Source organism: Oryza sativa, chromosome 4 (genome assembly GCF_034140825.1).
Source record: "Oryza sativa Japonica Group chromosome 4, ASM3414082v1".
Classification (NCBI taxonomy): domain Eukaryota; kingdom Viridiplantae; phylum Streptophyta; class Magnoliopsida; order Poales; family Poaceae; genus Oryza; species Oryza sativa.
In genome coordinates, this window is record NC_089038.1 from 5,320,428 (window position 1) to 5,342,097 (window position 21,670).

The 21,670-nt window shown below is 37.9% G+C and overlaps 1 protein-coding gene across 1 annotated transcript; it reads right to left on the reverse strand.

The window, feature by feature from the left end:
- Nucleotides 1–12,485: 12,485 nt before the first annotated feature.
- On the reverse strand, nt 12,486–20,051 carry LOC9271402 (LEAF RUST 10 DISEASE-RESISTANCE LOCUS RECEPTOR-LIKE PROTEIN KINASE-like 2.4). Its single transcript, XM_066309498.1, has 5 exons — nt 19,364–20,051; nt 19,036–19,184; nt 15,484–15,525; nt 13,658–14,720; nt 12,486–12,934 (listed from the first exon to the last, which is right to left on the reverse strand). The coding sequence occupies exons 1-5, from the start codon at nt 20,041–20,043 to the stop codon at nt 12,874–12,876; spliced, it is 1,995 nt and encodes a 664-aa protein (XP_066165595.1). The 5' UTR covers nt 20,044–20,051; the 3' UTR covers nt 12,486–12,873.
- Between the last annotated feature and the right edge of the window lie 1,619 nt (nt 20,052–21,670).

Here is a 21,670-nt window from a genome sequence, read left to right on the forward strand (position 1 = left end):
CCTCCGTGCGTGTATATAATCCTAAGTTAATTTCCTGGGGAGGGTACTCCTCCGTATTTAGCTCCGGTTGTATGGTCATGACGAGTTGTCGTAAGGAACTTGGCAGCCTGGGGTGGCTTCTCGAAGTACCGGGAGGGCATAGGATAGATGGTATTAGCTAGTTAATCAGATAACTAGAATGTATGTATACTATGTATACTAGAAGTATAGGAATAGGTTCTCTTTCTATTTTCTTTCCACTTAGCTTAGATATTTTAGTATGAGAATGAGTAGCACCCTGCTTGTGTGTCACTCTACCCTTTGATTTATCTTATCCCCTGCTTAAACTATGGTTATTACAAGTAACATATAAATTATTAGTCTGGTTCTCTCTACTATTATCTTCCCACGGGATTAAATAAATACGATACTCTTAGAATATTTTGGGTGAAATGCTACAATAGTATATCAGTGCGCTTGCGGATGAACTCTGTAACCATAATATACCAGGAGTATTTCTGCGTCATTGCTGGGAATTATATTTCTAATAATATCGTTAAGAAATACCAACAAAGGGCTCACCTCTCTGCAATCGTCGAGCTCCCCGACGAAGCTGGGCGATGGGCTGCCGCTGCCGCCATCACGTATCCATCGCTCGAAGACGACGGTTTTTGGTAACAACGACTCCGAGGATATAGTGGAGAAGCTGAGGCCCTCCCAACGATCTAGTGGCGACGATCACAGGGGCCTCGGCAGTGCCAAGCAAGCTGAGGCTCCCCATTGTTGTCGGCTTTCCCTCCCCCTTCCCACTGCCGCCGGCTTCCTCTCCCCCTTTGGCAATGACCTCGACAACAACTGGTCATGTAGCTTCAACAATGACCAGATCGGGGTGTCGTGGCCATCCTATCCTACTTCTCATGAGCGTCCTCCGCTGGTGGCAGCATACCATGGATCTGGCCGACGGTCGTCGATTTCTCAAGCGAGCCGATTTGCTCGAACTAGTAGCCTTGGCAGCGGCAGGGACGTGGGGGGAGGGGAGGTGGGACCGCTTGGGGGCTCGCCATCTTCACCCTGACGAGCTCTGGTGAGTACTTTGCCTTGAGGGCTTGACAGGCTCTGACGAAGAGTGGGTTTTCTCAGGAAGTGCTAATAAGTTACTTTTGGTGAGTCGTGACCAACGCTGATGTAGAGGGGAATCTCTGATGTGGCACATTGAAATTAAACACCACCTCACCACACTGTAAATAGACTAAACCGGAAATTTTTCCCGTATCTTCGGGGATACCTTTAGCAGACGTGCATATCATTCGAAACAATTATTGGATGGGTCTATCTGATCTATCAGCATTATTGATTATTGATTAATTTTGTTTTTATAAAGGATGTGATGAATTTTGGTTTCTGCATCAACTAAGGCCCTATTTCATTTATAGGATTAGCGAAGAATTTTCACAACATTTAAATCCTTATAAAATTTTTTTTACGTGTCTCTTTTGTCTCGTAAGAAAAAGGAAGCAAAAGATTATATTCTTGGGACACTCTTTGTAAATATGTCTTTGTTTTTGGGTACTATATCAAACAACTCGTATATGCTTTCATGTCTTTTTTTACTTTGGATTAGAGAAACATATCACTAGTTATGTATTTTTCATATTCTTGGGTTTTCCTATCTGGTCGTATGCACAAACATTTTAGATGCACTTTATAGGATCGAATCACAATAACTAAGCCACCCAGAGGGGGTGAATGGTTGATATACCCAAAAACCGAAAACTTTTAACAGAAATAAAAGTTACCTTCGAATTCGACGGAAGTCGGTTTGACCGACATTGATCTTCCGGTCTGACCGCTCGGATACTGCCGGTCTAACCGGTGTAGATCAACCGGTCTGACCGCCGAAGTCGTCTGCCGCGCCTGATGCCGCCGCCAGTCTAACCGCCTCGCTCCCGCCGGTCTGACCGCCGCCTTGCCGCCGGTCTGACCGCCGGTGAGTTGCTGGTTAGACTGCCGAAACCAAGTGAAACACAAATCGAAAAACTCTTAAAGTAGATGACGACTTTATTGCCTCTCTCTGTGTTTACAAAGAGTACCAACAGCACTCCTTACAAAAATCATAACTAAACTCGAAACCCTAACTCAAAACTCAACTCAATTGCTCTTAAAAGCGATACCGAGAAGCCTCACGCTCCCCCTCTATTTATACCCATGGTAGGCAGCCTAAAGCCACGAACCAAACTCATACTAGGAGTTCTAAACACCTTAGGAAACCCTCTAGTACAAGAAACAAACTTTACATAACCAATCATATCAAATTCGGACTCCTTCTAAATTCGACTCCGCATCCTATACGCACACAATACCTCCATCATATGCCATATGGAATCTCCATCAACCACGTGCATCAACTCTAGCCTAAGTATCCCGCATGATCTCTGACCACCACGGACGTCGTCTTATCCCCAAGCCGACTCCCGGTCTATCACCGCAAATACTCTCCCGAGGCATCGAGTCACCTACACATGAAATAAACAAAGAAACCATATTCCGAGACCAAGCTATCTCCAACTTGACTCATTATTAGCAAACAACAGTATTACATACGTATAGTATCCATCTAGAAGCCATAATCATGAAATAATCACGGATATCCAAACAAACAACCCGAAACCGAAACCGACATAGCGTCGGCCGGTCAGACCGCGGGCTGGCCGGTCTGACCGCGGGCATATAGCCGGTCTGACCGGCAACACCTACCCGGTCTGACCGGTCACATGAAATAACAGCAGTATCCTGTAGATTCACCTGTGAAATCCAATCATCTCCAAAACCACTTCGTGAATAAATTCCAAATAACAAAACCAATAATCTCCGATGCCAATTGTTCATCACAGAATAATAATCAAAAACACCTTTGATTTTACAATCTCCTCCTTGATGAACACATTGGCAAACCCATCAAAAAAAATATTTTGGTATTTGGAAAAATAAAAACAAAAGTGGTAAAAAGCACACTTCGTACAAACGTACACATCGTGCTCAAAAATCCAAAAGAAAACTTCTCCCCCATTTTAAAAGAAAGAAATTCCCAATTAAACCAAAAAACATGCTCTTCTCAACAACTCTCCAAAATTCACCTTTCTTCTCCTAAAAATCCAAAAATGTTCACATTACTTCTCCCCCTTTTGACAATGATTTCATCAAGCATAGGAATTATGTTCATTAATGTTCAAGAGCTTAGCATACATATAGCATATCATGTCATGTGTTGCAATAAAAAGAAGATAAACCCAACTATAATAGAACAAGCATGCATTAAAGTATAACCATGAACCAAAGATTTTTACAATTAAGCTTGAATCAACAATCAAAATTCATGATTTCATACAATTTATAATGCAACATCTTAACAAGCACATAGGTTGAAGAATAAACACTAAACACATATACCTATTGCATTTATTACTTTTTCTCAAATAAACTTTAGCACAAAATAACCAAGAGAATTTTTTATAACTTTTTCTTTTCTGGAGACTTTTTGCTCATATTTTTCTCTTTTATTCCAGGTACGTCCCTATCGTCAAGACTGTTTCCAGAGATTCGGCACCCATTATTTTGCTCACATCGAATACGTCCTTGTCGTCAAGACTGTTTCCGAGGATTCGGTATTCATTTTTTTCATATTTTTTTATTCTCTTTTTCACAATGAGCAATTAAAGCTATTTGAGGAATAACAAGTCAATAAAGCATATATATAAAGCATTTATAAATCAAACCATATACTAGCATCAACATTGCATATTTTCTTAATTCAAGTATAGAATTTAAGTGTCATGCATCATCTCCCTTAAAAGCAAAATCTAAATCTCATGAAAAGACTAGAATACATACAAGCTATGCTAGAGACAAATAAACCTTCAAAGTATTGCTAGCATGCACAAGAAAATACCATATGTATAAACAAAGCTCTCTTATATCAATTTTTTTTCTCATTGTCATATTATTGCTTGATAAAACCATGAGGTACAAACTCCCCCTCAAAACATGCCAAAAGGATGAATTATGCCCAATTCACCACGAAGAAAAGCAAAGCGATTAGAATCCAAAGGTTTAGTGAAAATATCAGCAATTTGCAACTTTGTGTCCAAAAACTGCAATTCAACATCTCCCTTCTCAACATGATCCCTCAAAAAATGAAAGCGAATATCAATGTGCTTTGTGCGTGAGTGTTGAACAGGATTCTTAGCAATATTGATAGCACTAGTATTATCACAAAAGAGAGGTACTTTCTCAAAAGTAAGATCATAATCTTTCAAAGTAGATAAAAGCCAAAGAATCTGTGAACAACAACTAGCAGCAGCAACATATTCAGATTCAGCAGTTGATTGAGCAACACTAGATTGTTTCCTAGAAGACCATGCAATCAATGATGTACCAAGAAAATGACATGTTCCACTGGTACTTTTCCTATCAATTCTACAACCACCAAAATCAGCATCAAAATATCCACTCAAGCATATAGAAGATGAAGTAGAATACCAAATTCCAAACTCAAGTGTATGATTCAAATACCTCATTATTCGCTTGACCGTTTGACGATGTGAACCACGAGGAGAAGCTTGAAAGCGTGCACACAAACACACAGCAAATTGTATGTCTGGCCTAGAAGCAGTTAGATACAACAAAGATCCAATCATACTTCTATATTCCTTTTGATCAATAGCTTCACCATCTTCATCAGGATCCAACACAGCTGTAGAACCAATTGGTGTTGAAATTGGCTTGCAATTTTCCATCTTGAATCGTCTCAAAAGATCCTTCGTATACTTCGTTTGATGCACAAAAGTACCTTGAGGTGTTTACTTAATTTGCAATCCCAAAAAGTATGATAACTCACCCATCATGCTCATCTCAAATTCCCTGCGCATAGTCTCAGCAAAATCTACAACCAAAGCGTCAGTCGAACAACCAAAGATGATATTATCCACATAAATCTGAACAAAAAGTTGATTATCACCATGCTTAAGAACAAAAAGCGTTTTGTCAACCTTTCCCATTGTAAAACCTTTCGAAAGCAAAAAGTTCTTAAGCCTATCATACCATGCCCTAGGAGCTTGTTTCAAGCCATACAAAGATTTAGATAATTTAAAAACATGGTTGGGAAAATCAGGATTTTCAAAACCTGGTGGTTGTTTGACATAAACTTCCTCCTGTATAAAACCATTTAGAAAAACATTTTTCACATCCATTTGATACAATTTAAAACCTTTTGAAGCAGCAAAAGCCAACAAAAGTCTAATTGCCTCAATTCTAGCAACAGGAGCAAAAGTTTCATCAAAATCCAAACCCTCAACTTGAGTAAAACCTTGAGCAACAAGTCTAGCTTTATTTCTCACAATCAAACCATCCTCATTTTGTTTATTTTTGAAAACCCACTTGGTTCCAATAATATTATGTCCAGAAGGTGGTTCAACTAAAGTCCAAACTTTGTTTCTCTCAAAATTTTCAAGTTCTTCATGCATGGCGTTAATCCACGATTCATCAGTTAATATATGTGATACATCTTTGGGTTCAAAAGAAGCAACAAATGCAGAATTTGCACAAACATCGTGAGTCGTTACCTTAGACCTTGAAGTCCGCTCACCTATATTACCAATAATTTGTTCCGGCGGATGTTGTCGTTGAATGTGCAAAGGAGCAGCGACTTTTGAAGTTGATCCACGTTCTGTAGCAGTACTGGTCGAAGTAGTAATTTCTGGAGAACCATCTCGAACAGCATCAACAGAACCCTCAGCCGACGACCCTGGCCGGTCTGACCGCACGTCCTGTGCCGGTCTGACCGGAGGTGTGCCGGCGGTCTGACCGGCCTGGCGCCCGGTCTGACCGGCCGAGCCGACCTCGTCGTCGTCGTTGTCGTCGCTCTCATCTTCAAAAATATGACCATTCTCCCCCTTAACCTGTGAAGTGTACCTGCAATATCGGGTCTAGTACCTAGACTAGCCTCATCAAAAGAAACTTCGCAAGTCTCAACGATTTTATTAGTCTCCAAAATAAATACACGATAGCCACGAGTGTGTGCGGGGTAACCAAGAAACAATCCATCGGTAGAACGTGCTTCAAACTTATCCAAATTTCCAGATTTCAAGACAAAGCACTTGCAACCAAAAACACGCAAATGTGAAACTTTGGGTTGATGTCCAAATCGAAGTTCATAAGAAGTTTTTCCAAGTTTAGATCTCAAGAAAACCCGATTGGAAATATAACAAGCAGTGTTAATTGCCTCAGCCCAAAATTTTCTAGGAGTTTTATATTCATCCAACATCGTTCTAGCCATCTCAACCAAAACACGATTTTTCCTTTCAACAACACCGTTTTGTTGAGGAACACGAGGACAAGAAAATTCATGTTCAAGACCTCTTTCGTTGCAAAATTGTTCGAATGAAGCATTTTTAAATTCACGACCATTATCACTTCGAATTCTTTTCAAAGAACCAGGAAATTCAACCTCCAATCGAAGAAACAAACCACAAAAGTGTTGAAAAGCTTCATCCTTAGTTGCCATAAAGAAAACCCAAGAATATCGAGAAAAATCGACAACAATAACCAACACATACCACTTTCCTCCAACAGATTGCACTCTAGCTGGACCAACAATGTCCATATGTAATAGCTGTCCCGGTGCATCCGTCATCACAGAAACAATAGGAGTATATGAAGAAGCAACCATCTTAGCATAACGACACGGTGTACAAACCAAATCAAGATATTTCTTAAGTTTAGGCAGACCACGAACAAGATCCAAACCACTTAACCTAGTGAGATGATCAAAACCAACATGTCCAAGTCTACGATGCCAAAACATCACATCTTTATCAAACTTAGCAACCAAACATGTTATCACAGGTGAAACAGGATTTTCAAAATCAGCTTTAAACACTCTTCCATAACGAAAAATATTCAACAAAGAATCACCACAAGAATCAAAAACTTTACTTCCAGTTTTTTCTTAAAGTGAACCTCAAAATTTTCATCAACAATTTGTGAAACTGAAAGCAAATTGTACTTTAAGTCCTCAACCAAAGCTACATTCTTCAATTCAAAATTTTCATTTACCTTAACCAAACCTGTAGCGAGAACGGCACTTGTAGAAGCATCACCAAAGATAATCGATTCAGTCTTGGATGCCTTTTTGAGAGAGGAGAACCAATTTTTATCACCGGTCATGTGCCGCGAACAACCGGAATCCACGATCCACATGTTCTCCTTCCTTGCCACCAAAGCCTACACATAAGCAGAAGTCGAAGCCTCAGTACTAGGGTTAGATGATAATAAAAATTTAGGAATCCAGTACTGAGACACACGACCAGAAGATCCAATAGGCATATATCCACGTGCAAAATCAATTTTAGAATTTTCAGAAAAATTCCTCCGAGGCCGGTCTGACCGAGGTACAGTGGCCGGTCTGACTAGTGCCCGGTCTGACTGACGCTCAGTAGCCAGTCTGACCGCGGGACCCACTGCGATCTAACCGGTTTCCTCGAGGGAAAACCCGATTTTTGCAACTTTGAGCTAATCTGAAACAAAACCAACAATATGTCCATCTTTGCCACAAAAAGAACAAGTATATTTTTCACGATGATTAGACACATTAGTAGCATTAGAAGACTTAGCAACACAAGCATCAACAGGAGATTTTGCATGCACAACATTGGATTTTGAAGAAGATGCACTCACAATAGACATGATACCACCAACAGATTTAAACACAGTTTTGTTAGTATCAGGTTTAACCAAAATCTCACCACTTCTAGCACCAACAGGAGGATATCTAGAATTATGAGCATAAGGATTAAAACCTAAACCACGATTGTTTGTGCTAACCTTTGATTGATCCAAAATCATGTTGAGGTTCTTTTTACCATCAGAAAATCTTAGTAAAGAATTTTTCAAATAAGAAATCTCTTTTTCCAAGTTAGCACAATTTTCACAATCTACCATAACACCTTTGCTTTTAGACATTTGGGGCAAGAAAGCACTTTATTGTTTTTCACAACATCTTCCATGTACTCAACACGACCTAAAGCATCTTTTAGTTTCATCTTATTCAAATTACATGTTGAGCAATCCAAAACACCATGAGATTGTTTTAACTTTTTAGCAGAAATCATGTTAAACATCAAATTAGCATGAAAAGCAATTTAATATTTTTGCAACAACTTTTTAGTTAAAAACAACTCATCCAAAGTGTGTGTGTGCAAAGCAAAACTAAGAGCAAGAGAAGATTTATTTTTCAAATCATGTGCAGCATTAACATCTCTAATTTTTGAAATCTCATTCATTAAAACCTCACAACTTGAGCAATCATCATCTTTAGGAATAAGAGATTTTAATCTAGCAATTTCAGAATTAAGAGATTCAATGATAAATTCATGTTTTCTATACATTTTCTCACACTTCATATTTTTTTGCACTCAAAATATTAATAGCTTCTTCAAAAGCACTTACCTCATGATCTTCATACTCTATATCCGATTCACCACGCGCCATGAAGCAAATACCGGAGATGTTCTTTCCCTTATCTTCATCTCCACTCTCACCATCTACATTGCTTGATGGCTCAAATGCAGCGTAGACTTGATCAAAAGCCTTCCTAAGATTCTCCTTGAACTTCCTCCCTTAGGATGTACCCTTCGACTTGTTGTTGTTGGTCTTCTCACCATCTTTGTCTTCTCTTTTGCCTCTCCCAAGCTTAGGACAATGCGAACGAAGATGATCAATTGAACCACATTCAAAGCAACGATTTGGACCACCTCTTTTCCTGTTCCTAGCATTATTCATAGCTCGAGCAATTTTAATAGCAACCAAAGCCAAATCCTCCTCCTCGATCTGTTCGAGTTGATCATCGGATGTGGCATTAAAAACAGCAAGAAGAGAAGGCTTAGATGAAGAAGCATCAACATCCAAAGAAGAAGAAGAAGAAACCAAAGCACTCGACTTAGAATCAACTTTACGAGAAAGAACGTTCATCTCATGTGTATTCAATTTTGTGTAAAGCGAATCCAAAGTCAAAGTAGACATGTTAACCGACTCCTGAATAGATGTAACTTTCATCTCCCAAATAGACATGTCAAGACCATTCAAAAAGTGACAAGAAATCTCAGATTGTGGATAATTAGCATCATAAGAAGAATAACCAGATCTAAGATCACTCAAAATTGTATTAAACCTAGAAAGATAGTCATCCAAAGCTTCTCCAGGTTTCATCTCAAATTTAATGTACTCCTTTTTGAAAATATCACGACGAAGTTCTTTAATGTTATTTGTTCCTCGATGAAAGTTACTCAAAGCATTCCAAATCTCATGAGCAGTTTGAAAATGCGCAACACGATCATAATCTGAACGAGAAATCCCACTCAAAAGAATATTGTGAGCTCTGCAATTTTGTTCAAATTCAGTTTTTACAGCAGTAGTATTAATAACTTCAGGAATCACATAAGGGTGAGAAACTTTTCTTCAAATATCATAATCTTCAGCCATAATGTAAGATTGCGTCCTACTACACCAGTGAGAAAAATCCGTTCCATCGAAAACATGAGGCTTAGTTGAAAACCTAACAGGAGTAGCCATGGCAAAAACTCTAGATCGATAAAAATCCAAAGAAGAAAACAAGGCTCTGATACCACTTGTAGGATCGAATCACAATAACTAAGCCAACCAGAGCTGGGGTGAATGGTTGATATACCCAAAAACCGAAAACTTTTAGTGGAAATAAAAGTTACCCTCGAATTCGACGGAAGTCGGTTTGACCGCGATTGATCTTCCGATCTGACCGCTCGGATACTGCCGGTCTAACCGGTGTAGATCAACCGGTCTGACCGCCGAAGTCGCCTGCCGCGCCTGATGCCACCGCCTGTCTGACCACCTCGCTCCCGCCGGTCTGACCGCTGCCTTGCCGCCGGTCTGACCGCCGGTGAGTCGCTGGTTAGACGACCGAAACCTGGTGAAACACAAATCGAAGAACTCTTAAAGTAGATGACGACTTTATTGCTTCTCTATGTGTTTACAAAGTGCACCAACAGCACTCCTTACAAAAATCTCGACTACACTCGAAACCCTAACTCAAAACTCAACTCAATTGCTCTTAAAAGCGATACCGGAAAGTCTCACGCTCCCCCTCTATTTATACCCGAGGTAGGCAGTATCGGCCGATCAAACCGCGGGCTGGCCGATCTGACCACGCGCATACAGCCGGTCTGACCGGCAACACCTGCCCGGTCTGACCGGTCACGGTCTGACCGGTCACATGAAATAACAGCAGTATCCTGTAGATTCACCTGTGAAATCCAATCATCTCCAAAACCACTTCGTGAATAAATTCCAAATAACAAAACCAATAATCTCCAATGCCAATTGTTCATCACAGAATAATAATCAAAAACACCTTTGATTTTACACACTTAATTATTACAAAGGAGACGATATCGCTTATTATTTTAGATCAACATCTCCAACATTTATATCGTCAATTTTGTAGACGGTCCCACAACCATATGTGAAAATCGATTTTCATGGCTGTTCCTCTAAGAGATCCATATGCAAATATGATTATCATTTTCTATTCCCAAGACCTTTTACTAGATGTATAACTTATTACTTACCATTGTATAAATTGGAGATGTTATTTATTTTATTTCACATCTTTGAAACTTGTAATGTTTGTTTTATACTTTAAATGCTTTCAAATATAAATGCTATAAACTACAAAGTGGTAGATCCCATTGAGCTCTACAACTTTGATATAGAACACATCTCCATCAGATGTCGTTTGAATTGTACATCTGAGATTTTGTAAAAATTAATATGGTATATTATAATGAATATTTAGACCCTTAAATGACCCCAAATAATAAAATAGTCAATAAGAAAGTTGTAGATCTCATCGAGCCTACAATGTTGATATAAAGTTTGTCTTCATCTGATTCCGTATGAAAAAGTTATGTATATATACGTGTTTTTTTAAAATTTGCTCAATGTCTGCGGATATAAAAAAAAATTCCGGATAGTTTCCGACCGCTTTCCGATTCCGACGGATACTACCCTTACTGTATTCGTTTTCGTTTCCGAGAAAAAAAATCCAAATTCGTTTCCGAATCCGAGAATTTCAGGATAGTTCCGACCAAAACTATCCGAAACCAAAAACTGATCCGGACGGACGGAAACTATCCGAACCAGTTTCAACCCTAAGCACAGGTTGTGGTCTTGTGGAGTGGAGGCAGATATTAGTCCTAAATTTCCTAAGGGCAAAAAGGTCAATCAATATTTTGGAAAATATTTATTTCTTTTTTCTCTATTTTTTTATTGCAAAAAACTCTTCTCCACTCCCTTCCGTAAAAAAAATAAGGCTAAACGCCTCATTCAGTTAAAAAAGCGAGGGCAAAAACGAAAACCTAAAAAAATAAAGGTACAATTAAAATTAGGTATGAAAGTAGGGGCATAAACAAAATTGTCCCTAAAAGAAATGAAGAAACATGACAACCAAGTACTTCCAATCTGTTCTTAAAAAAAAAAAAGTACTTCCAATCTTTGTTTTAGTTCTCTACGCATTTATTTCTCTTTTTTTTTCAGAAATTTGACTGATTTATTTTTTGGCTTTTGATATTTTTATTACTTCTTTGTTTCTTAATTTGTAAGTACTACTTTTATTTCCTAGGCTTTGACACAGTTACTCGTATTTATGGCTAATTATTTTTTCATTGGTAGGCGAAATATCTATCGACAGCGAGCCGTCTGTGTGGATTCCGTCAATCTTAAGATATATCGGCATATGTTTGTAGGGATAGAGCGTGTGTACGTTTAGGAGGATTAGTATTCGTGCATTATGAGTGCAAGCATTTGTACGGTGTTTTAAAAAATATTATTTCTTCTGTTTTATCAATTTGGTAGTATGAAAAGTATCTGATTTCTTTCAAAGAGAACACATCAAATGAAACAACACAGTTGTTTCTGCGGTACACATGCACAGTAGATACGCTCGTCCATTTCACATGGCCGTGTTATTTTCGTATTATTCATCCCATTATTACCGTAGAATATCTCAAATAGCTTTATTGGATTGCATTATTCGGACCACTTGTTGTGAGCTATTCCCTCCATATTCGGCCAAACTATTAAAGCTTTCATCACCGATAGCTCTCAATATATTTATATTTTTTTTACATTTTCTATGTAAGGTAGTCCTTTTTTATACTAATAATATCATGTATTTTTAATGCTTACAAGTTAATTTATAGAATAGAAGTTTTGGAACTAAAACAATATAAAGTTGAAATTGTCAAGTATTATAAAGTGGAGGACGGAAGAACAGGCTGCAGCTGTAGCCAAGGCCCAAATCCAAAAGCCGTTCTGGCCTTAGTTTGGACACCATGTAAATATTGACGACAATAAAGTGCAGACTAATCAGTGAAAACAATACTCCATCTGTTCAATTTTTTTACAAAGAATTCACAAAATAATTCAATAACCAAACTTGATAAGTGTTGATTAATGGTGAGTCACATTATTGTACATATGTAGAGATCTTTTGTGATCCTTAGAGCAAGTTTAATAGTATAGCTAACTATTAGCTCCAAATCATCTATAGCCAATGTAATAGCCAATTCATACAATAGTTACTTACTATAATATTAGTACCTGGTCCTACCTGTCATACACACATTACGGTTTGGAGTCCGTGCTACATCTGTAGCCCGCTACTTTTCTCTCTCTTCCTTTATATGTTTATAGCTGACTTATAGTATGCTATTCTACCTGCTCTTACAGAGTTGCCAACAGTAATAACTTTAAATTAAGTTGCCCAAAATTACTCACGGATCCTGTGCTGGATAGACATGTATAAACTCAAACTGGAGGGGAAATGGTAACAATTTGTAGGTAGCTCTCTTGTTCAAAAGAATCCTCCCTGCAGGTTGTTCCAATAAAAAGTTCATAAAATGAAATTATTATTACATAATAAAAATAAAGAGAAAATGTTCAGCGATTTATTTATGTTTCTTCCCTCCAAATAATGCCACTTTTATGATACCATGAAAAAACATAGCTGGTTTCTAATATCCTCGAATCAGTAAATGGTAACACCGGTGGTGTGCTCAGTAATAATAAATTCATGTTTTGAACTTAATCAGGAAGATATTTTACTATTAAAGATGAGTATACATGTTTCTCAACTGGGAGAAGGGTAAACCAAATTTAAACGTGTTTTACTCGGAAGTGGATTTTTGTTCCTCAAGGGGACATCCCTCGTTTTGTGCATGTCGTTCAAAAAGTTATCAAATCTTTTTTAAAACAATTGTCAAGATAGATCAATATATGATATATCTTTTCACAAACATGTAAGTTAAAATTTGACTTATACAATTCGAAACAAAAATAACAAATTTGACCGTGAATTACACGTTCACTTCATAGTCAAATTTCTTATTTTTGTTTCTACTTGTGTTGAATTTGAATTTGCATGTTTGTGAAGTGACATATCACATATTGATCAATCCTACTATTTTTTAAAAAAAAATTTGATGACTTTTTAAGTGACATGTAAAAATGAGGGGATATCCCCTTAAGGGATCATTTGAGTTTTCCGTTTTACTCTACTTGCTTCAGATGCACAATGGTGTAAAATACTTACTGTATGGCTGAGTAAAAACAATGTTTTGGTGGTATCTCAAGTTCATCAGCACTTCTTTCAAACATCTCCAAAACCTTGCTCATCGTAGGGCGAGAGCTAGGTGATACTTGTATGCACCACAGGCCAATTGAGGCCATTTTTCTTGCAATCTCCTCAGTTTCATGTTCCATGTCAAACGAGTGCAAGCTTCCAACATCTGCCAAACACCTATAAATCCAGTCCGGAAAATACATCTCGCTTGGGTTATCAACGCTTGCTTTCAAGTTCTTCCTTCCCCCGACCATCTCAAGAAGCATCATTCCATAGCTATAGACATCTGACTTAGTTGAAACAACTCCAAATCTTCTTGAAAATACTTCTGGTGCAATAAACCCAATTGTTCCTCGCATACCGGCCATTGAAAGGTAGCTTTCCTTCGGATTGCATAACTTAGCCAAGCCAAAGTCGGCAATTTTTGGGACAAAATCATGGTCAAGTAGGATATTGTGAGGTTTGATGTCAAAGTGTATGATGCGTGTATTACAACCTCGGTGCAAATACTCCAAGCCTCTGGCAATGCCCACTGCTATATCATAAAGTTTGTCCCATCCTAGTGTTGTTTTTGAATTTTCAGCATAAATGAATTTTTCCAATGATCCATTAGGCATGTATTCATAGATAAGAGCTCGTTTGGATCCCTCCAAACAAAAACCAACAAGTGTAACCACATTAACATGGGAAGTCCTTCTAATGCTGATAACCTCATTTACAAATTCTTCTCCATTCCTTGTCAAATCATGGAGAAATTTCACAGCAACAGAGTGGCCATCAGGTGAAGTACCTTTGTATACCATTCCATAGCCACCTTCTCCTAGCTTCTCACTGAAAGATCCCGTCATATCCTTTAGTTGTGAGTACTTGTATCTCTTGGGCGCTAGTGAACCATAGTTATCAAGTAGCTCTTCAATATTTTCCTTAGGATTGGAGTTCTTTCCAATGATCCTCAACTGAAATTTTCCACTCTTACGAATTTTCACAACAATGAAGCAAGATATGACCAAGAGACTGGCTGCAACAGTTGAAACTAGTACAAAGAATGAAGGTGAGTTGTATGCTCAATATTAGTCATTACAATAGGAATGAAAAATCAGCTAGCGAGCGCTAGTTGCATCTTAAAAAAAAAAGCAATAGAGGTTTTTGATGGTCCTATAATCTGCCATGCTATAAGAATCATAGTGCCATGGTTAAACAGAGGATTTTTCCCTCGTTCGGCTCATTGAAATTAACCTACTCATTGTTCTATCATCCTACACTTCATTTTTAGCAAATGTGATATTTTTCCAGTCAATGCTTGTTGTTTATCAAAAATAAAAAAGAATATCATGCCCTATATTTGTTAAGAAATGGAAAAATTGCTTCCATAAATGTGTTTCTTCATTAGGGACTTTTCTTTCACTGTTTATTAAGGAAGTCCATGGATTTCTGTATTTTTTTTCGTGAAATTTGTTCTTGATTTCCACTTTTTTTTTATGCAGCCTATAAGGTCGTTACTGTCTTTTGGGGTAAAAATATGATAACTAAACAGTGCTGACTGGACAGTGATGGAAAAACAGATATCAATGTTTGTTGAGTAGTGACAAAATTAATATTTTGGGTTTACTTAAAAGCAGACAACAGGACCGAGATTACATGTAAAACCAAAAGAAATAAAAAAAAGGTAACACCAGTTATAAATTCAGAAAATAGAACAACATATACCCTATAAAATCAGTATGATTAATTATGGCAACCACCAAGAATAAACCAAAAAATTAACAAGATGTATACTTTATGTTTCTACGTAATACCTGCCAATGCCAACCTCATGCGTAACTTGCTAGGCCTACCATCTGCACAGAAAAGTTGTATAAGTATGAGATTCAATTGAAACAGAACAATGGTAACATTTGCAAAATGTACAAATATGACACTAGGATCTAATTGCAAGATAACGTGCCATTCCGATCCTTAGCAGCAATTGTGTACTCTCCGGATATCTGACTGCTTCACAGATGTGGAACATAAACATTGTCTAAATATGATATTTTACACAACATTTTCTCAAAAAAAAAATGTATTATTAATTTTCAAGTCTAATAATCAAAATGTTTGTGTCAAACGTGTTATCTACATAACATGTCAGTTCACACAACGGTTCAGAACAAAATACTATTGATTATTGAATTCATCATTTCAAATATGCACATTCTCATAAAAATCTATAATATTGTTTATATAGTTTTTGTAACAATCACTCTGTTTGGTTATATTATATCAAATTACTGAAATCAAAACTGAACTGCATCAAATCAACTAATTAAAATGACATTATTTTTATAAGTTACATTTTAGTAACCCGGGTAAAGTTTGGCTAATTGAGGGGCTGTTTAGTTCGCGAAAATAAAATTTTTGGGTGTCACATTGTACGTTTGACCGGATGTCGAAAGGGGATTTCGGACACGAATGAAAAAACTAATTTCATAACTTGCCTGCAAACCGCGAGACGAATCTTTTGAGCCTAATTAATCCGTCATTAGCACGTGTGGGTTACTGTAGCACTTATGGCTAATCATAGACTAATTAGGCTAAAAAGATTCGACTCGCGATTTCTCCCCTAACTGTGTAATTAGTTTTTAAATTTATCTATATTTAATACTTAATGCATGTGTTCAAATATGCGATGTAATGTTTTTGGGAAAAAGGTTTTGGACTAAACATGGCCTGAGTTTGGTTTTTTTTTCTCACTCCCAGCACCGCCACTAAGTCAAGGCAAAATCATAGGTAGGGTCAAAGGCAAGGGCAAAAAGGAGACACAGATATGTGATGGATCAGTGTTCCTCCATGTCAGATATGAGGAAGATGGATGGTACTCCCTTCATTCTAAAATAAACTGAAGGATATGATACATGTCCAAATTTATATAGGATGCATTATATCCTATACGAGATTACATGTCTAGATTTATAGTGGTAGAAATATCTAAATTCATAGTATTAAAATACATCACATACTTACTATATAAGGTTAGTTTATTTTGGAAATTAGGGAGTACCAATTACAATAAGATGACGGAGAAATAGGTCATGGACAGCGACACAAGATACCGTGCATCACCAGAGCAATGGCTGGAAAATATATATAAACACACACACAAGATTGCATTCCTTTTTTCTTCATTTTTTTTATTACAAGCTTTTGCATTCTTACACCACCTCCTCGTGATTACAGTTCTACCAACATTAATTAATTAATTTGAGAAGCAATCAGCATTAATCAAAGCGAAGGGGTCAGGTTAAAATTATACTCTCTTGAGTTGCCCACTTTCGGTGGTCGGCAACCTTTTACCCGTGCACTAGCTTGAGTGTGAAGCGCACACGTCCGGTACTGTACGAATCCGTATTATATCCATACGACGAAAAACACATCTATCCTCGTACACATATACAGAGGCGGGATTACGATTTTAAAGTATCGTGTTCAAAATATAAAAGGTTAAAGAGGATTTTATAGCTAAAAGCTGACGTGCATAATATATATACTAATGGTATAACATATTTATAACATATAGTATACGAATACTATACTAATTGCATATAGTATATACTCTCTCCATTCTAGAATATAACCATTTTTAGAGTTGAAGACCGTTATTAAAAAGATAGATAGAATTAAATAGATGAGAGTTGTGATTGAATGAGAAGTTGAGGTAGGTGAAAAATTTGTACAGTGAAGGATTGTGATTGGTTGAGAAGAAAATATTGATGTAGAAGTTGTTATATTTTAAGACAAATTCTAGAGGCTGAAAGTTGTTATATTTTAGGTCGGAGGGAGTAAGTTTTATATGAAATTCTTACATATTCATCTGAATACTCTTGAGCTGGACCTGACATATGAAATCCTCAACTGAAGTTTGGTCTCTGTTAAGTCTGCGGCTCAGGCACTCACTCGCTGGGCAGGCAAGAATAATTGTCGTTTTGTTACCCTCTCAAATATGGTGCCAAGTGCCAACGACATTTAAATGGATCGTGTTCTTTTCCCATTTTACCAACAAACCTCTCTCGTTTTCCGCGCGTATGTTTTTTAAACTGATAAATGATGCTATTTATGAAAAACCTTCTATATAAAAGTTGTTTAAAAAATCATATTAATATTTAAAAAAAAGTTAATACTTAATTAATCATGCAATAATATGAGCTTCGTTTTGCGTGCCGGGGAGAAGGGTTCCAAAGAATCTACTCCCTCCGTTCCATAATATAAGACACATCTATTATTTTTTTATGTTCCATAATATAAGGCATGCCTGCATGCATACAATTAATTATGACATCTTCATATTAAATTATTACTTTTTTAAAATTCTCCACCCTCAATATCTCTAATTCTATTGGATGTATTTATTATATTTATTAGGGTGGTCTAAACTAGGAGGTGATAATAATTATTTCTTGATATTTAGGTTAAGACTGATTGTGCCTTATATTTTCTAATGGAGGGAGAAGAACAAATGGTTTGGTTCGAGTGGTGCTACACTCAGACTAGGTAGACTGGTAGTCAAATGTCTTTTATTTTACTCATGGCAACGTGATTGGAAAAAAAAATACAACTTGCTGGCTACAATATATGTTACTCTGTTATTAGTACTGGTCAGTAATAAGGGAAGTTCTATCATCATTTATCTATTTTTTAAAAATAATAATTATATGCCTTATGACTTATATATGGTGCCATTACTGCATACAATCGCCGGATGCGGTAAGGTTACATAGTTTTTTTTTTTGTAAAAAAAAAAGAAGCCCATAGGTCCGGCTTCTATTGAAAGACCAGGGGAAAGTTTTGGGTGCAGCCCCAGACATTACAGTACAGAGGCAACGCCTCAAAAGATTACAAGAAGTTCAATAAATTTTGTACAAATTTTTCAACCGCTCAACGGGGTAACTACACAGTTACCGCCTGGGTAGGGTCGATACCACTACACCAAGCTTACGATGCCAATAATATAAACCATTTCTGTTATCTTAAATATAGGAAAAACTATAAATCGAGCTTCTGATTTTTCTAAAACAAAAACCAGATTTTATTTGACCATCGGTTAAACATTAAATTATACGTGATAAAAAAATCAAATAAACATTTAATTATTTTTCAAGTGAAGACACATGTTAAAACATGTTATTAAATGAAACAATGAAATATATGATTTTCCATCAAAATATAAAAGATTTAATCAAAATAAATATAATGATGTGATTGGATTATACATCATATAAGCAGTTTAAAAAAAATATTTAAAGTGAGAAGGAATAAGGAGAAGCTAGCTTAGCTGCAGCCTTGCATGCATGTAAGTATTAGTCTTTACTCGCCTCTTGATTCCGTGGGGAGCAAAGCCGATTCCGGCGCCGGCGCCGTCGACGCCACCACCACGAGGTTCGTCGCGGTCGGTGGCCTGTAGAACGGCACCACCTCGAACCGCGTGTAGCACGTCAGCGAGTAGGCACGCCCTCCTCTCGTCCTGCACCGCAACCATGTCCATGCAAGCTTAGGTTGTATTTGGTCGGGCTATGGCTTTTAAAAAATTAGCTGTAGACTGTAGCATTTTAAAAAGTAACTATGAAATATGGGCTGTGATTTTTGAAAAAGCTCATTTGAGGATGCCCACCCCAGCATTGCAGTCTCAATGTCAATCCTTACATGGGCAGCGACGCCGCGATGCTCTGGAGGCAGCGGCGGCAGTCGTCCGGCGAGAGGTCGTCGACGCACTGCACGAACGCGTAGAGGCTGTCGCCGCCGTCGCCGGTGATGTTCGTCTGCCCGAACGCGAACCGCCGGCCACGGGAAGACGACGACGACGACGCGGCGGCGAGCGCGAGGCGGTCCATGAGCCGGCTGAGCGCGGCGCCGAACTGGGCGGCGTCGCCGGCGCTCGTCATGTTGGGGTTGTAGAACGAGAACTCCTGGGCCATGTCCGGCCGCGCCAGGAACGGCGCGCCGCCGGCGTACCGGAGCAGGCAGTTGTTGTACAGCATGGCGCCGCCCACGGCGCGCGGGCAGGCGAGCGACAGGTTGCCCGCCGCCATGGCCAGGCAGAGCCGGCACACCTCCGGCGGCGCGTCGGCGTAGCAGATGGCGAGGCCGTGCGCGGCGCCGCCGGCGTCGTTGGCCACCGCGTATCCACCGCCGGACACCGCGGCGTCGACGACGTCCTTCAGCACGCCGCGGAGGCTCGTGCCGTAGGCGCTCCCGGCGGTGTAGTTCTGCGGCGAGCACTCCGACCACACCTGCACCGTCTGCGCGAACGCCGGTGGCGTGGTGCGCGCGACGCAGACGACGGCGACGACGATGGCGAGGAGCACGGCGAGGTTGGAATCCATGGCGGTCGCTGTGTGCAAAGCGAGTGGCACTAGCTCTAGCTATATAGCAGTCTAGCACCTCTTTAGCTATGGAGTAGAATGGAGTATTAGATGTAGTTGATGATATTATAAGTCGTTTGACTTTTTTAAGTTAAACTTTGTTAAGTTTGATTAAATTTATTGAAAAATTTAGCAATACCTAAAATATCAAATTAATTTTTATTAAATCTAATATTAAATATATTTCGATAATATGTTTGTTTTGGGTTAAAAATACTATTATATTTTTATATAAACTTGATCAACATTAAAAAAGTTTTATTAAGAAAAAAGTAAAACGACTTATAATATGAAATGGAGTATGTTATTGTGCACCGACTCTGTTTTAACATGGACCATTAATAAATTTTTAAGGAAAACTTAGTGCTTACATTTATAATACAACAACGTTTAATTTATAAGCTCTGATAAAATAGACAAATGATAATAAAATTTTAAATATGAATAGCAGTATAGCACTCCCCTATAAAAAAAAAAGAAAGCAGTATAGCACCCAGTGACAAGTATATAATGGAAAGAATATGCACAACTTTTTCTTCCTATATTTGACAGCACAATGCATCCAACTGTCTTTCAAGTATATAATGGAAAGAATATGCACAAACTTTTTCTTCCTATATATGACAGCACAATGCATCCAACTGTCTTTTAGCCAATAACTTTATGCCAAACTTGTTTTGTGAATCATGTGTTATACAATGCTATTCTATATCTTTAAACACCAGCTGACAATTTTTACAGTAAGTAGCTAGTTATATATATTATCGTACCTGCTTTGTAAGAGAAGGTGATGAGAGAGAAAAAGTTAGCAATTCCTAAACAGTCGCCAGGCACAAAATCATCCCAATACAGCATGATGAATCCAACAGCCTGCTAGCCAATAACTTTGGCATACTCAAATAGTGAATCATGTGATCAAGCCTACTCCATTCGTCTCATATTGGAAGAGATTATATCCTCAAAAATTAATAAAAGTGATTTTATAATTCTAAGACGGTACTTTATTCTTCACCTACCACCTTTGTAACTAATTTATTCCTTCATATGATGTTTTTTACTAATTAATTTCTCCAATCATCACTTTCGTATTGTCTTTTTTCCTTTCGCCACTTTCTTATTTTTTGCAAAAAAAAAAGTATAATCCCTTATATCTTAGGACGGAAGAAGTATAAGTCAACGTTAGATCGTTAGTAATATATGACGTGAAAATTTTTTGTAACCAACAGTACTACTATTGTGTTTTGATACCATAGATATAACTTCTTGACTTTAAGTGTACTTTCTGTCTACACCCTAAGTAAAAAAAAAGCCTAATTGTAGCTATAAACCTGCATGTGTAAAAATCTAATCTTAGCTATGAAGCTGAATATGTGCTCACATTATTTATAATTAGAATTGGATTTTTTTTATGTAAGGAGTACATGTGAGCAATTAATTAGTGCTGGGCTCTCCAGTAATCATTCATATTAAGAACATTAATAAAGTGGAATCCTAGGAATACTTAGGACTGGGGTCAGCGAGGCCCATGTGTCAATGAATACTAACTTAATTCTCTGAGACAGTCTCCTGTCGACCAATAGCAAGCATG

Excerpts from the sequence above, each read along its gene's own strand:
- LOC9271402 (XM_066309498.1), bottom strand. The coding sequence starts at position 20,043 with ATGGATTCCAACCTCGCCGTGCTCCTCGCCATCGTCGTCGCCGTCGTC. Across the intron at positions 15,526-19,035 it reads GCTCCCCACGGAATCAAGAG|ATGGTAGGCCTAGCAAGTTA; the intron begins GCGAGTAAAGAC and ends TTTTCTGTGCAG. Across the intron at positions 12,935-13,657 it reads TGTTTTTACTCAGCCATACA|GGAGGATTCTTTTGAACAAG; the intron begins GTAAGTATTTTA and ends AACAACCTGCAG.